Genomic DNA, 12493 nt, shown 5'->3' with positions numbered 1-12493 from the left:
TTTAATTGCAAAGGAACCTTGAATGATTTTCACAAATCGTGGCTGAAGTTAGGTAATTAAAAAGAACAAACAAAAATAAAAATTATTAAAGTTTGTATTATGTTTAATAAGTGGTAAACAGCATGCACTTGTCATAATGTAAAAGTTGTGTTAAAAGCTTATTACTTGCTTATGATTAACCAAATTCAACTGCTATGTTACTTTTAATTTTTTCCTGAAATGAAAATGGTGAAAGAATTTGAACTTTTTGTCATGATCAAAGTTACCTGGAGAAAGAGGAGCACAATAATAAATATTAATACTTCATATAGTCTCTACTGATCATTACAAAGCCTAATGAAGCTAAGGAATTATTTCCAAATACATTCTCTTAACACCAGGCCTCAGAAACTCAAATTCTGACTTATTGTTTAGAAACTGAAAACTAATATAGGTCAAATGGATTAATTATTACTAAAGCTTTCATCCTTCTTATAAGGCTACACTCCTTAAAATAAAGTAAGCAATTTTGACTCTAAAAGGAATAACAGATAAAATGGAAAAAAATAGAAGAGGATATAAAGAAGTTTGGAGAAATAATAGGGCTGAAAATAAACTGGAGAAAATCAGAAGTTATTTTATTTAACTATACAAAACAAGAAGAGGAAGATTTCAAAAATCGGAGGAAGCTAAAAATAACTCTAAAAGAAAATATAAAGTATCTAGGAATAGTAGTAACTAAGGATTTATCGTTGGTACAAGTCGCAGTGGTCTGTGGGGAGCTGAACTGATTGTACTGCATATCCCATCATCCGTTGTTCTCCCTCTCTCAAACTCATTTTACTCTAAAAACATGCACGTACTGTAATGCAAAATTGTGTCAACATTTCAAGTTAATTGGTCAGCTACTTTTCGAGTTCTGCGTGCACAAATATACGCAGGCTGTACTTTTATACAGAAAGATTTCTCAGCCCATCAATATTTCAAGAAAAGCTGGCTGACACCTTGCATGTCAAACAATTCATCTCTCAATCTGATTGGTAGGAAGGACTTGTTTTTCACTTTCACTACTTAAACAGAGTGCAAATATGCTACCTATTCTATTTTATAGTAAGTTAAATGGGAGAAAACAAATATAGGTAGAACAAGTGAGAGTGTCAATCGTGACAGGCCTCTAGTTTTGGTTTTACATCTTTATAATAATGCCTATCATATATGTGAGGATCATATGTATTTGTGGGCAAATGTGTATTCATTTGGGTTCTTATCTGCTTAGATTACAAGAACTCTATGGTGAATTTTTCTACATAGTTTTGGAAGCAAAGAAGAGTCAAACAAAATGGAGGACTAGCAGCAGTCATGTGAAAGACTTAGCTTTGTGAGCACTGAAGTAAAATTTACAGCCAATCAAAAATGTCTTTAACTCTAACCTGACACAATAGCCACACTAATAGAAAGCTGTTTCCAGGCAACACTAAGCTCATTCAGAACAGATCTGCCTCCACTGGTCAGTTTTGACCAAGGCTAAAGCATCAACATAAGTTTTTATAGATACAGTTAAAAGGAGGAAGAGAAGTGCAGTTCAACTAAACATTTTTTACCTGTTCAGGATATTTTTCTCATGCCTTTTAATATGCAATCAAATGTTTATTATTGTGGAATATGTAAAGTCAAAACATGACAAGTTCATAAAATTAATCTTTATAGTCTAAATGTGTTGACACTAACATGGTAGTACTTCATAGCTATAAATAGCTCATAACAATATGATACACCCCTTTCTTCAAGTTAGTTTTGTTACAGTACATTTCAAGAGTACGTCAAGCATTTCAGAGAGAGAGATACACAGAAAATTATAAGCATTCCAAGAACAGACTGTACAATTTAGTTAAAGCTTTGATGCTTATCCAGCCAAAAACATGAAGACCACAAAGAAACTGTCTAAAATCCATGGCATGAATGTATACCTTAATAATCAGAAAAATAAACATAGACCCTGATAGACTCTGCAGTGAAAAAAAACCTTGAAAACTAAAGTTTTTTAATTCTCCAATAAAACCTTCAATGGGAAAGAATTCCATAAAGTAGATACCATAACAGAAATCAGCTTGGTTTACATCTCTGTTCTCATTACAGGTAGCATTTAGAACATTTCTGCATTAATTTAAAAGAATAAAGCAGTGCAGTTGGAAGAAGGCATTTCCAAAGTTAGGAGGCCATTCAGACCTTCAAAATTAAGAACCTGAAATAGCAACCAATGTAACCATACCAGAATTGGACATCGATTTGCTTGGCCAGCAAATGAAGCCACTTTGTTATTATATAAAACTTCTTCAAGGACAACCCCAAGTTCTTCTGTCATTACTTTATAGATTTCAAAGTACACACTTTAAATAAAGGAATATTAAATTGCATGCTATTTATATTCCATCTCCTGTTATAGTTCACAAACCATGAATTCCTTTAAAGTATATGTGATCAAAATTAAAGCTTGGAAGAGTCTGAATTTGGATTTATACATTTATTCCATGCTGAGTGAACTATATTTAAATAACTTCACAATTCAAATGTTTTTATTTTCAATTATTCTACAGTATCTTCACTCTTTTTATTCCCAAAACATTTCCAAGTCTCAAACATCTCTCACTCTATTAAGGATGTTTAGCAATGCTAACTAACTTTAAAAATCTTTAAAATAACCCACTGTCCTGCTAAAAATGCCCTGAAAAAGCAGTAGCAATAAACTTTTCATAAAGTATAACACCATTACAATACATTCAACAAAAACTTGCTAAATTACCACCAACTGTGAAGTTGCATTCTATTTCCATATACTCTTTCAAGCACTGAATAGAGTGTTCCTTGGCAAAACAAGTAAGTTTATTTCCATTGGATTGTTTGCTTCTGCTTCCCTACACTATAGTGTTTCTATACCATGCTCACTTGCTCTATATTTCATATGTAAACAGCAAGCAGCAAAACAAAGCAACAAGCCTTCTGTACTGTTCACATGTAAACGACAGTTTCCCATTCTTTGTATATTTTAGTTTCTGGAAAGCAGGAAGCCAAACATCCTTCTTTAAAACCTGTAATACACACAGACAAAAAAACAAACAAACAAAAAACAAAAAAGACCCACAAGGCAAATGTTGAATACATCACTACAGTTTTTTAGTTGTCATTTATGTTTATATATACTGTAAAAGTCCCCATATTTACACCTACCACATATTAGGTGTCCAAACACTGGATCACTTGCAGTTAGGAAGTGCCAAAAGCTCACCCTCTTTCCCCAAATAATTACTTTGTCATTAGAGACACCAGTTCTTTTTTTTCTTTTCTTTTTTGTTAACATTCGTATTCAGACTTCAAAATCTAAGCTCTACCCCACACACTGTTCAAAGCAAACCAAAGAAAAGCTAAATCCAGTGATAGTATAGAAATCAGCCTCTACAATTTATTACCACTCTGAGACAGCCCATTTCCTTTTTGCTTTACATGTCATGGGATTGTGAAACTACTTTGTAACCTATTTAAATTATGTTTGGCCACCCCAATGCAACAGTTTAACCCAGAGAGGGAAAAGTTCTTTGAAGTGTTATTTCAAGTCACCAGATATACAAAGGAACATGGAAATGTATACTGTGCACATTCTCCACTGATCCACTCCTTGCAAAGCTTTCAATCTTTGACTATAACTTTACGTTCTTTCCCTTTACTACATGACAACCTGTTGTTTAGTGGACTGAGTCAGTCAATATTTAATCTTGTAATCAATTTCTTGTACTCAGGAAGACACAGGAATACTCTTTCTTAAAATATCAAGTATTTCAAAATGAACACTGAAGGACAAGGAAAAAAAGATTAATTCTACATTTATGAGGAGTAATTGTCAGAATGATAAAGGAAGGAAATTGAGTCCTTGTATTGAAAAAGGAAGGATACATTTGACAGTACTACAGAAAGTGAAATAAGGAGGAAGCGCTTTGCGGAAAACATATAGAAACAAAAGAAAGACTGTTGTAAGGCATGCAAGAAATTACCAATAAAAAGATTATGAAAGGAAGGGCTACAACCAAGTCCCCTATCTCATCAAGTAAACCTACCAGTTCATTTGGGCACAGGGCTCCAATTACCTATAAACACATGCAGGTGGTATGGGAAGCTTTGTCTGCAGCTGTCCTTTTGACCAGAGAAGGATAAAAGGCAGGTGATCTTCAGTCTAAAGCAGTGGGAGGGATAGTGAAGCTTTTCAGATGTTGTCAGACTTTCTCACCATAGGCTATTCTGGTTCGAGATCTGCAGGGTTTGCAATTCTACAACATCTGAAGGGCCATACAGTTCCTACTCACCTTTTAATATGACGGTAAGAGCAGAAGGATCCATAAACATCAGGAACATATTAGAATGGCACAGATGAGGTCCCTAAACTCCAAATACTTCCACACGGCAACAATGCTGTACACAATCCCATGGGAGTACATACCACCAATATAGCGAAACTAAATGCTGAGTAAATAATGCACTGAATTGGGCTGAAAGTTGAAGACTACAACATCTGGTGACCCACAGGTTGAGAACCACTGGTCTAGGATAACCTCTCATCCAAGGCTAGCTGGTGGTTTCCATGCTAGTAAAAAAGCAACACAACGAAAAAGCAAATGTTTTGAATTTCATTCCAGACTTTAAAGGAATTCTCCAAAGCAGGGGTCCCCAAACTAAGGCCCGGGGGCCGGATGCGGCCCACCGAAGCCATTTATCCGGCCCCCACGGCACAAGGGCAAAAGGGGGTTGGGCTAAATGACCCAAGGGTTCTCTTCTGCTCTTACAACCATTATTATTATTATTATTATTATTATTATTATTATTATTATTATTAACATTAAGGCTGGGTGGCCATCTGTCAGGGGTGCTTTGCTTGTGCTTTTGGTGGACAAAGGCAGAAGGGGATTGGACTCAATGGCTCAAAGGGTCTCTTCCAACCCTCTTTATTATTATTATTATTTATTTATTTATTAACATTGAGGCTGGGTGGCCATCTGTCAGAGGTGCTTTGCTTGTGCTTTTGGTCCGCAGAGGCAGAAGGGGGTTGGACTAAATGGCACAAGGGGTCTCTTCTAACCCTCTTTATTATTATTATTATGATTATGATTATTATTATTATTATTATTAACATTGAGGCTGGGTGGCCATCTGTCAGGGGTGCTTTGCTTGTGCTTTCGGTGCACAAAGGCAGAAGGGGGTTGGACAAAATGGCCCAAGGGGTCTCTTCCAACCCTCTTTATTATTATTATTATTATTTATTAACATTGAGGCTGAGTGGCCATCTGTCAGGGGTGCTTTTGTTGTGCTTTCAGTGCACAAAGGCAGAAGGGGGTTGGACTCAATGGCCCAAAGGGTCTCTTCCAACCCTCTTTATTATTATTACTGCTGTTATTATTATTATTTTATTATGACACAGCAAACAAGATAGATATGCTGGATTTCGTATTACAAAATCACAAGTCGAACACTTCCCAAGTGTCTAGGACTGTGTGATGTATTTTCAGATGATGCGTGCAGATCCCAGTAGGGTGGTCTTTTGTAGCTGGCAGATCGTGATTATTATTATTATTATTATTATTATTATTATTATTATTAACATTAAGGCTGGGTGGCCACCTGTCAGGGGTGCTTTGCTTGTGCTTTCGGTGCACAAAGGCAGAAGGGGATTGGACTCAATGGTCCAAAAGGTCTCTTCCAACTCTCTTTTTATTATTATTGCTGTTATTATTTATTTATTTATTTATTTTTATTATTATTATTGTTCGGTGGCCCTCCAATGGTCTGAAGGATTGTGAACTGGCCCCCTGTATAAAAAGTTTGGGGACCCCTGCTCCAAAGTGTTTAACTCAGTTGAGGAATCAACATCAAAACCTTGAATAATTCCTCTATAATTTATATTAAATCCACTGCTAATTCACTGTCCCTATAACATTGAAATCCCAAGCTACCGAAGTTTACATCCCTAATTGGCCATGAAATTCTCTAGACTAAGTAAGTACCTAGGGCTCTTCCAGACAAGCCCTATGTTGCAGGATCTGATCCCAGGTTTTTTGTTTATCCCAGATTATCTGGCAGCTGACTCATATAATCCAGTTTAAAGCAGAAAACCTGAGATCAGATCCTGGGATAAAGGACCTATCTGGAAGGACCCTTTATCTATGTTTCAGGGCTATAATGAAGATAAAATGAGATAAATGTCACTCTCATGTGCCATCCTGAGCTCAATGGAGAAAGAATGAGATACAAATATGAACTGTGCTAAAGTGTGACATAGTATACTTTACATGCTCCTGAGCGGTCATTCTGAATAGAAACACAATGAAGATTGTAGTATCTGTCACAGCATCTTAATGTAAAGACTACATAGTATGGAGCCTTTTCTTAAAGGCAGAAGTAAATGTAGCCTCATAGCTCTTCTGCAAGATATCACTGACAACATCTACCTTGAATAGTTAAGTGTAAGGACAGAGAAATATAGCCAAACAATGTACACAAGCTCATTATATTATAGCAGGGGCCAGCTGCGGATATTGGGCAATCACCTATTATCTCCTAGGCCTAGAAATGACTACAGCTGCCATTTCATTGGTAATCTCTTCCACTGGACAAAACAAGTCAGAACATGCCCATATGAGTATCTTAACTAAGCAAGTGGCAGCTATTTCAATGCTTACAAGTTTTGCATATATGCAGCATATATGATACAGAAAAACTTTGGCTGGTTCCATATCTATCATGTCAGTGACAGGAAAAGGAACACACACCAACAACAATCTGAACAGTTGACCTTCTGTCAGACTGGGTGGTGTGGAAATAACGTCCTCCAAGCAAATCAAGATCACAGAAAGTTGCTGTGCAGACATCTAACGTTCAACTGGGCCCAGGCATGTAGCTTGGGGGCGGGGGGGTTGAAGGGCTTCAGCCCCCCCCCCCAAATTCTCAGGGTGGTCCACAAGAAGGTCTTACATTTATTATTTAAACTGATATGTTTATTCATATCATGATCTGATCACCATGCTCATTATATTCCATATGCACGGGGGTATTGGGATAATGATATGAAAGGTTTGCTAGAGTAAATCCTCTCTCACTCAGACTCACCCCCCCCCCCCAATCAAAATCCTGGCTACAGGCCATCTGGGCCAGTTCAAAGAGATGTGCATCAGATCAAACTTTGTTATTTGCTCTAAAGAACACTAACACAATAACTCCTTTATATATGGAAAATACAATTTTGCAGCCCTGGGAGGTGGGCGTGGAGGGTGAAACTATTTTGCAAAAGGAAAAAGGAGAGCAATGTGTACAGCCAGAGGAAATGTCAGAGGTGCTCATTGAGTTAAATTTCAGAAGACAGCAGTTTTTGAAAGAATTGTCTCTGATGAGAAGAAATAAAATCAGGGCAGTATGCCAGGGCTAGCTGTGGCAAAAAGCCTTTGAACTTGGTCAAGGGCTTCCTCTTTCTCATGAGTGCTATGTATATTCCTCACTCGAACCCCAGGACTTATGAAACATATAAAAAGCCATCCTGAACTCTTCTCTAGCTGTGTCAGAATCCTAAAGGGAGATGCAGGCAAGATGTTGATCCCCTCTGTCACAGAGACAGAGGACTCCCATGCTTAACTTAGGCCAAGATTTAGCACGGAAATCTGTTCCAGGACCACATAGCATGTTTGAGCATGCACACAACAAATTTTCCCTCAACAATGAATAACTGTTCCACACACATCTGGAATTGGCAAGCAAAGCTTCCAGGCAGGCATCCAAGAGAACAGTGCATAATTTATTACTGCAAGATATGATAATGTCCATTGTAGACAGCGGGTTTTTTTCATTGTACACAAATGTGAATAAGATGGTAATTGACAGTTTGCCATAACAGCACCTTAGAAGGCCCGTGCTCAGAGGCAATGCTCCCCGACAGAGATGCATCACCTTCACAACCTGGAAGCAACCTTCAAATAAATAACTAGACAGCCATCATCATCATTAATGATATGGTTGAAAAAGCATTACTGAAGAACTTTCCAAATTGTGTGTCGTGACACATTTGTGTGTTGGCTGCCATTTGTGCATTACACAAATGTAACAGGAAACCTCTGAGTCTATGTGAAATAAGCAATGTCACATATTTTCAAGAATATAAATGAAAAGTTTTAATGAAATATGCTGTGCCTCCATACATTTTGTTACCACAATTTATGTATGTGTCCATATCATCTATAACGTAATATCATAGCACTTAACCAGATACAGTGAAGTCATTTGCCCTTACACTTTACTACTCTGCTAAATACGCTTGTCCAGTGCGGAATACATCTCACCACATTAAAACATGAGACATGCTGCAATATCACAAGATGTCTACGCTCTACACTGCTGGAGAAATTATACTGTTTGGACGGTATTGCGCCACCTGACATCCATTGGGAAGTAGCAGCCAGTAATGAAAGGGCCAAGGCACTGACATCTCTGGCCCATCCTCTATTCGGGTATCAGCCAGCATGCCCATGCCTTAAATAAAGAAAATAGCTTCCTAAGATCTACAGAGATACTCACAGGAACACCTCAGCATGCGAGAGTCCAGAAATGGTAGGATAAAACCTGGAACGTCAATCCATGGCTGATACCGGATGAGAAACTCCCCCTGGCCAACTTGGAAGACATTGAACAGACTGCACTCTGGCTACAGAGCTAACCGTAAGAAATGGGGCTACAAAGTGGAGTCCACAACATGCGAGTGTGGAGAAGAGCAAATCACAGACCACCTCTTACAATGCAGTCTGAGCCCTGCCACATGCACAATGGAGGACCTTCTTAGAAAGACACCAGAGGCACTCCAAGTGGCCAGATTCTGGTCAAAGGACATTTAGTATAATGTTAATTTTTTGTTTGTGGGTTTTTAAAACATTATAACTGTAGTCTCAATTCGCTTCTGACATGATAAATATAAATGCCTATAAGGAGTTGGTTCAACCTCCAGTTTGATTGTGAAACTGAACTACTGTGTCGCGAAATGAAGCATGTCTAAAACGTGTCTCACCAGCATGAAATGTTTGGAAAACTCTGATCTAAGAGGTAAACATCCTTTGTGGAGGGCCACAGCAAACCACCCACAAAATATGCCCATATCCGTGGGAAAAGGAAACTTAAAATAGGTATGAAACATAGTGCATGCTTAATGAAATGTTTGAAAAGCTCTGCATTAGTGGCATCTCCAGCACTTCAGACTAAAAAGAACAAAACAAACAACCTGCAACTATAACACAGAAAGAAAGAAATTTTCTAAGCCAGGGTTCCCCAAACCAAGGCCCATGGGCCATATGTGGCCCTCCATGGTTATTTACCCGCCACTAAACTTTAGACTTACGATCACCCAAAGTCTGAAACGCCTTGAAGGCACACAAAAACAACAATCCTAATTAACCTGACTGTCTGATCAGCCAAAAGCAGGCCCACACTTCCCAATGAATTACTGATAAGTTTATGTTAGCCAAAAATTGTTCATAGAATCATAGAGTAATAGGAAAAGAAAGTACAAAAAACACAATCAAAGTACCCCTGACAGATGGCCACCCAGCCTCTATTTAAAGGTTTCCAAGGATGGTGCTTCTACCAGACTCAGAGGCAGAGAGTTTCATTGTTGAACAGCTCATACAGCTAGGAAGTTCTTCCTAATGGTCAGATGGAATCTTGTTTCTTTTATAAAAAAAAGTCATGCCAGACTAATCTTATCTCTTTTTTCGATAGAGTTTCAGGCTTGATAGATGTTTAAGAGCTGAAATGTTTAAATAGAGGCTGGATGGTGATATGTCAGGAATACTTAGATTGTGCATTTTCTGCATGGCAAGGGGTTGGACTAGATGACCCATGTAGTTTCTTCCAACTCTATTATTCTATGATCCTATGGGATCCTGTGGTCTGTAGCTTGTCATAGCAGTCTAGTGTTGGGAGAGGCCCCAAGGGCCATCCAGTCCAACCCCCCTGCCTTGCAGGAACAGAATCAAAGCACTCCTGTCAGATGGCCACCCAAGCAAAAACTCTGTCAGAGAATGGTGACTATCACACAGACTTCAATGGGAAGTATGGGCCCGTTTTTGGCTGATGAGATAGGCAAGTTAATAAGGATTGTTGTTGTGTGCCTTCAAGGTGTTTCAGACTTAGGGAAAAATAAGTCTGAAAGTTTAGGGCTGGTTAAATAACCTTGGAGGGCCACATCTGACCTGCGGATCATAGTTTGGGGACCCCTGACGTAGAAGATTTATTCCTTTCTGTGTTATAGTTGCAAGTTGTTTGTTTTGTACTCTTGAGTCTGAAGTGCTGGAGATGCCACTAATGAAGAGCTTTTCAAACATTTCATTTCATACCTAATTTGGCCATCCAGTCCAACCCGTTGCCTTGCAGGAACACAGCATTAAAGCACTCCTGACAGATGGCTATACAAGAAGAGCCCTCTGACAGAGAAGAGTGACTATCTCATAGAATTATAGACTAGAGTTGGGAGAGACCATACGGGCCATCTAGTCCAATCCCCTGCCATGCAGTAAAAGCACAATGAAAGTACCACAAACAGCTCTCCACAAACTACAAAACCCAGTCAATAGGGAGTCCAGGTGCTGTATATGGACCCTTCCACACAGCTATATATTGCAGAATATCAAGGCAGATCATCCACAATATCTGCTTTGATGTGGATGATCTGAATCCACACTGCCATATAATACAGTTCAATCTGGATTTTGTATGGCAGTGTGGAAGGGGCCTAGGAGACCACCCACGCTGCAGAATGATAGCAGTTGGACACCACTTTAAATGACCATAATTCTATCTATCCTATGGAATAGGATCCCACCTGAACATTAGGAAGAACTTTCTAACTGTGACAGCTGTTCAGCAGTGGAACTCTCTGCCCCAGAGTGTGGTGGAGACTCCTTTGGAGGCTTTTAAGCAGAAGCTGGATGGCCATTTGTCAGGGATGCCTTGAATGCGATTTCCTGCTTCTTGGCAGGGGGTTGGACTGGATGGCCCATGAAATCTCTTCCAACTCTATGATTCTATGATTTGGAGTTTGTGATAGCATCCTAGAGTTGGTCCATTCAGTCCAACCCCGTTTTGCAGGAACACAGAAACATAGCACTTCTGACAGATGACCATCTAAGCAAAAGCCCTCTGATGGAGAAAGGGAGACTATCTCATAGAGGTGGAAGGGACCACCTGGGCCATCTAGTCCAACCCCCTGCCTTGTAGGAAAAGCACAATCAAAGCCTCCCTGACAGATCTCGCCATACTAGAAACCCCGGTGAAGGGGGAGGACCTGCAGAGGCCTCCTTCCCACCCACCCCCACCCCGCTGCCTTTCCCTTCCTTCTCACCGAGGTGGAGTGTGAGGTTGATGGCGCTGGGGTACTGGACGCCGGCCAGCATGGTCTGACTCTGCCACCAGGTGGCGTCGGCCTGGTTGTTGTAGTCGGTGAGGAGGGCGGCGCCGTGGCTCAGGTGGGGCTGGGCGGCGTCGCACAGGTGGCACGACTTGGTGACCCCCGTGACGCCCGTCTGCACGCAGTACTCCTCGGGGGGGCGGCCGCACGTGTTGGTGGCCACCACCGTGGCGTTGAAGGCCGCGTTCACGAACTCCGGCATGCACCGCTGCGCCCGCCCGCCGCCGCCCTCCTCCTCCGTGCACTCGTCCATGGCGCCCGCGCAGCGCCTCGCCGCCACCAGAAGAAGCAACAACAGCAGCAGCTGAGGGAACGCCGCCACAGCCGGCCTCATCTTCCCCTTATCCGCCTGGCTGAGGGAAGGAGGGAGGGAGAGCGAGGAGAAGCGCCCCGAGTGTGGCCCGCCCGCGCGCCCGCCTCGCCTCACAGCAATTCCTTCCGAAGGCGTCGCGCGCAGCAACTAGGCATGCCACTCTCTCTGTGTGTCTTGCGCGCGCGCTCCCTCCCTCCCTCCTTCCTTCCCTCCCCGCCCTCGTCCCAAATGGGTGGGGGCGCCCGCAGTGCACGCTGGGAGAGGCGGAGGCGGAGAGCGCGAGGGAGGGAGGGAAGAGAGGGGTCCCGCGCGCTCCCAACTTGGCCGCCTCAAAGGGCTCTGAATGGGGAGGAGGCGTCATTCCCGCGTGGGAACGCGCTGAGGGAGGGAAGGAGGGGAGGAAGAAAGAAGGCCCTCAGGCCAGAGAAGAAGGGAGCAAATACAGAACTTCCTCCAACGACGCCAGAATTCTCTCTCTCTCCTCTTTCCTTTTAACCCTCTCTTTGCAGGTCATCTTTTACCCCAAGATGACTTTTCAGGTCAATGTCTCCTGATCAACAAAACCCTGAAATGACCATCATTGTGAAAAGGTTCTTCACATGCAATGGGCCCTGAATCATTTCTCCCTCTTTAAGCCAGTTCTTGTCCATCGTTTCCACAATTGGCAGAAGTTTCTTTCTGTTTTCTTCATAGTTCCTTTCTCATGATGATGGCTTACATCA

At 41.1% G+C, this 12493-nt stretch overlaps 1 protein-coding gene across 1 annotated transcript in view; it reads right to left on the bottom strand.

The window, feature by feature from the left end:
- lamc1 (laminin subunit gamma 1) overlaps positions 1 to 11968 on the bottom strand; it is a 156861-nt gene extending 144893 nt beyond the window's left edge. The window contains exon 1 of the mRNA XM_062980722.1: positions 11393 to 11968. Within this exon, the coding sequence (XP_062836792.1) occupies positions 11393 to 11792 (400 nt within the window). The 5' untranslated portion in view covers positions 11793 to 11968. The remainder of the gene's footprint in view (positions 1 to 11392) is intronic.
- Positions 11969 to 12493: the final 525 nt, after the last annotated feature.

The sequence above is a fragment of the Anolis carolinensis genome, chromosome 4 (assembly GCF_035594765.1).
Source record: "Anolis carolinensis isolate JA03-04 chromosome 4, rAnoCar3.1.pri, whole genome shotgun sequence".
NCBI classification, from domain to species: domain Eukaryota; kingdom Metazoa; phylum Chordata; class Lepidosauria; order Squamata; family Dactyloidae; genus Anolis; species Anolis carolinensis.
This window is presented reverse-complemented; position numbering and strand designations above follow the sequence as displayed.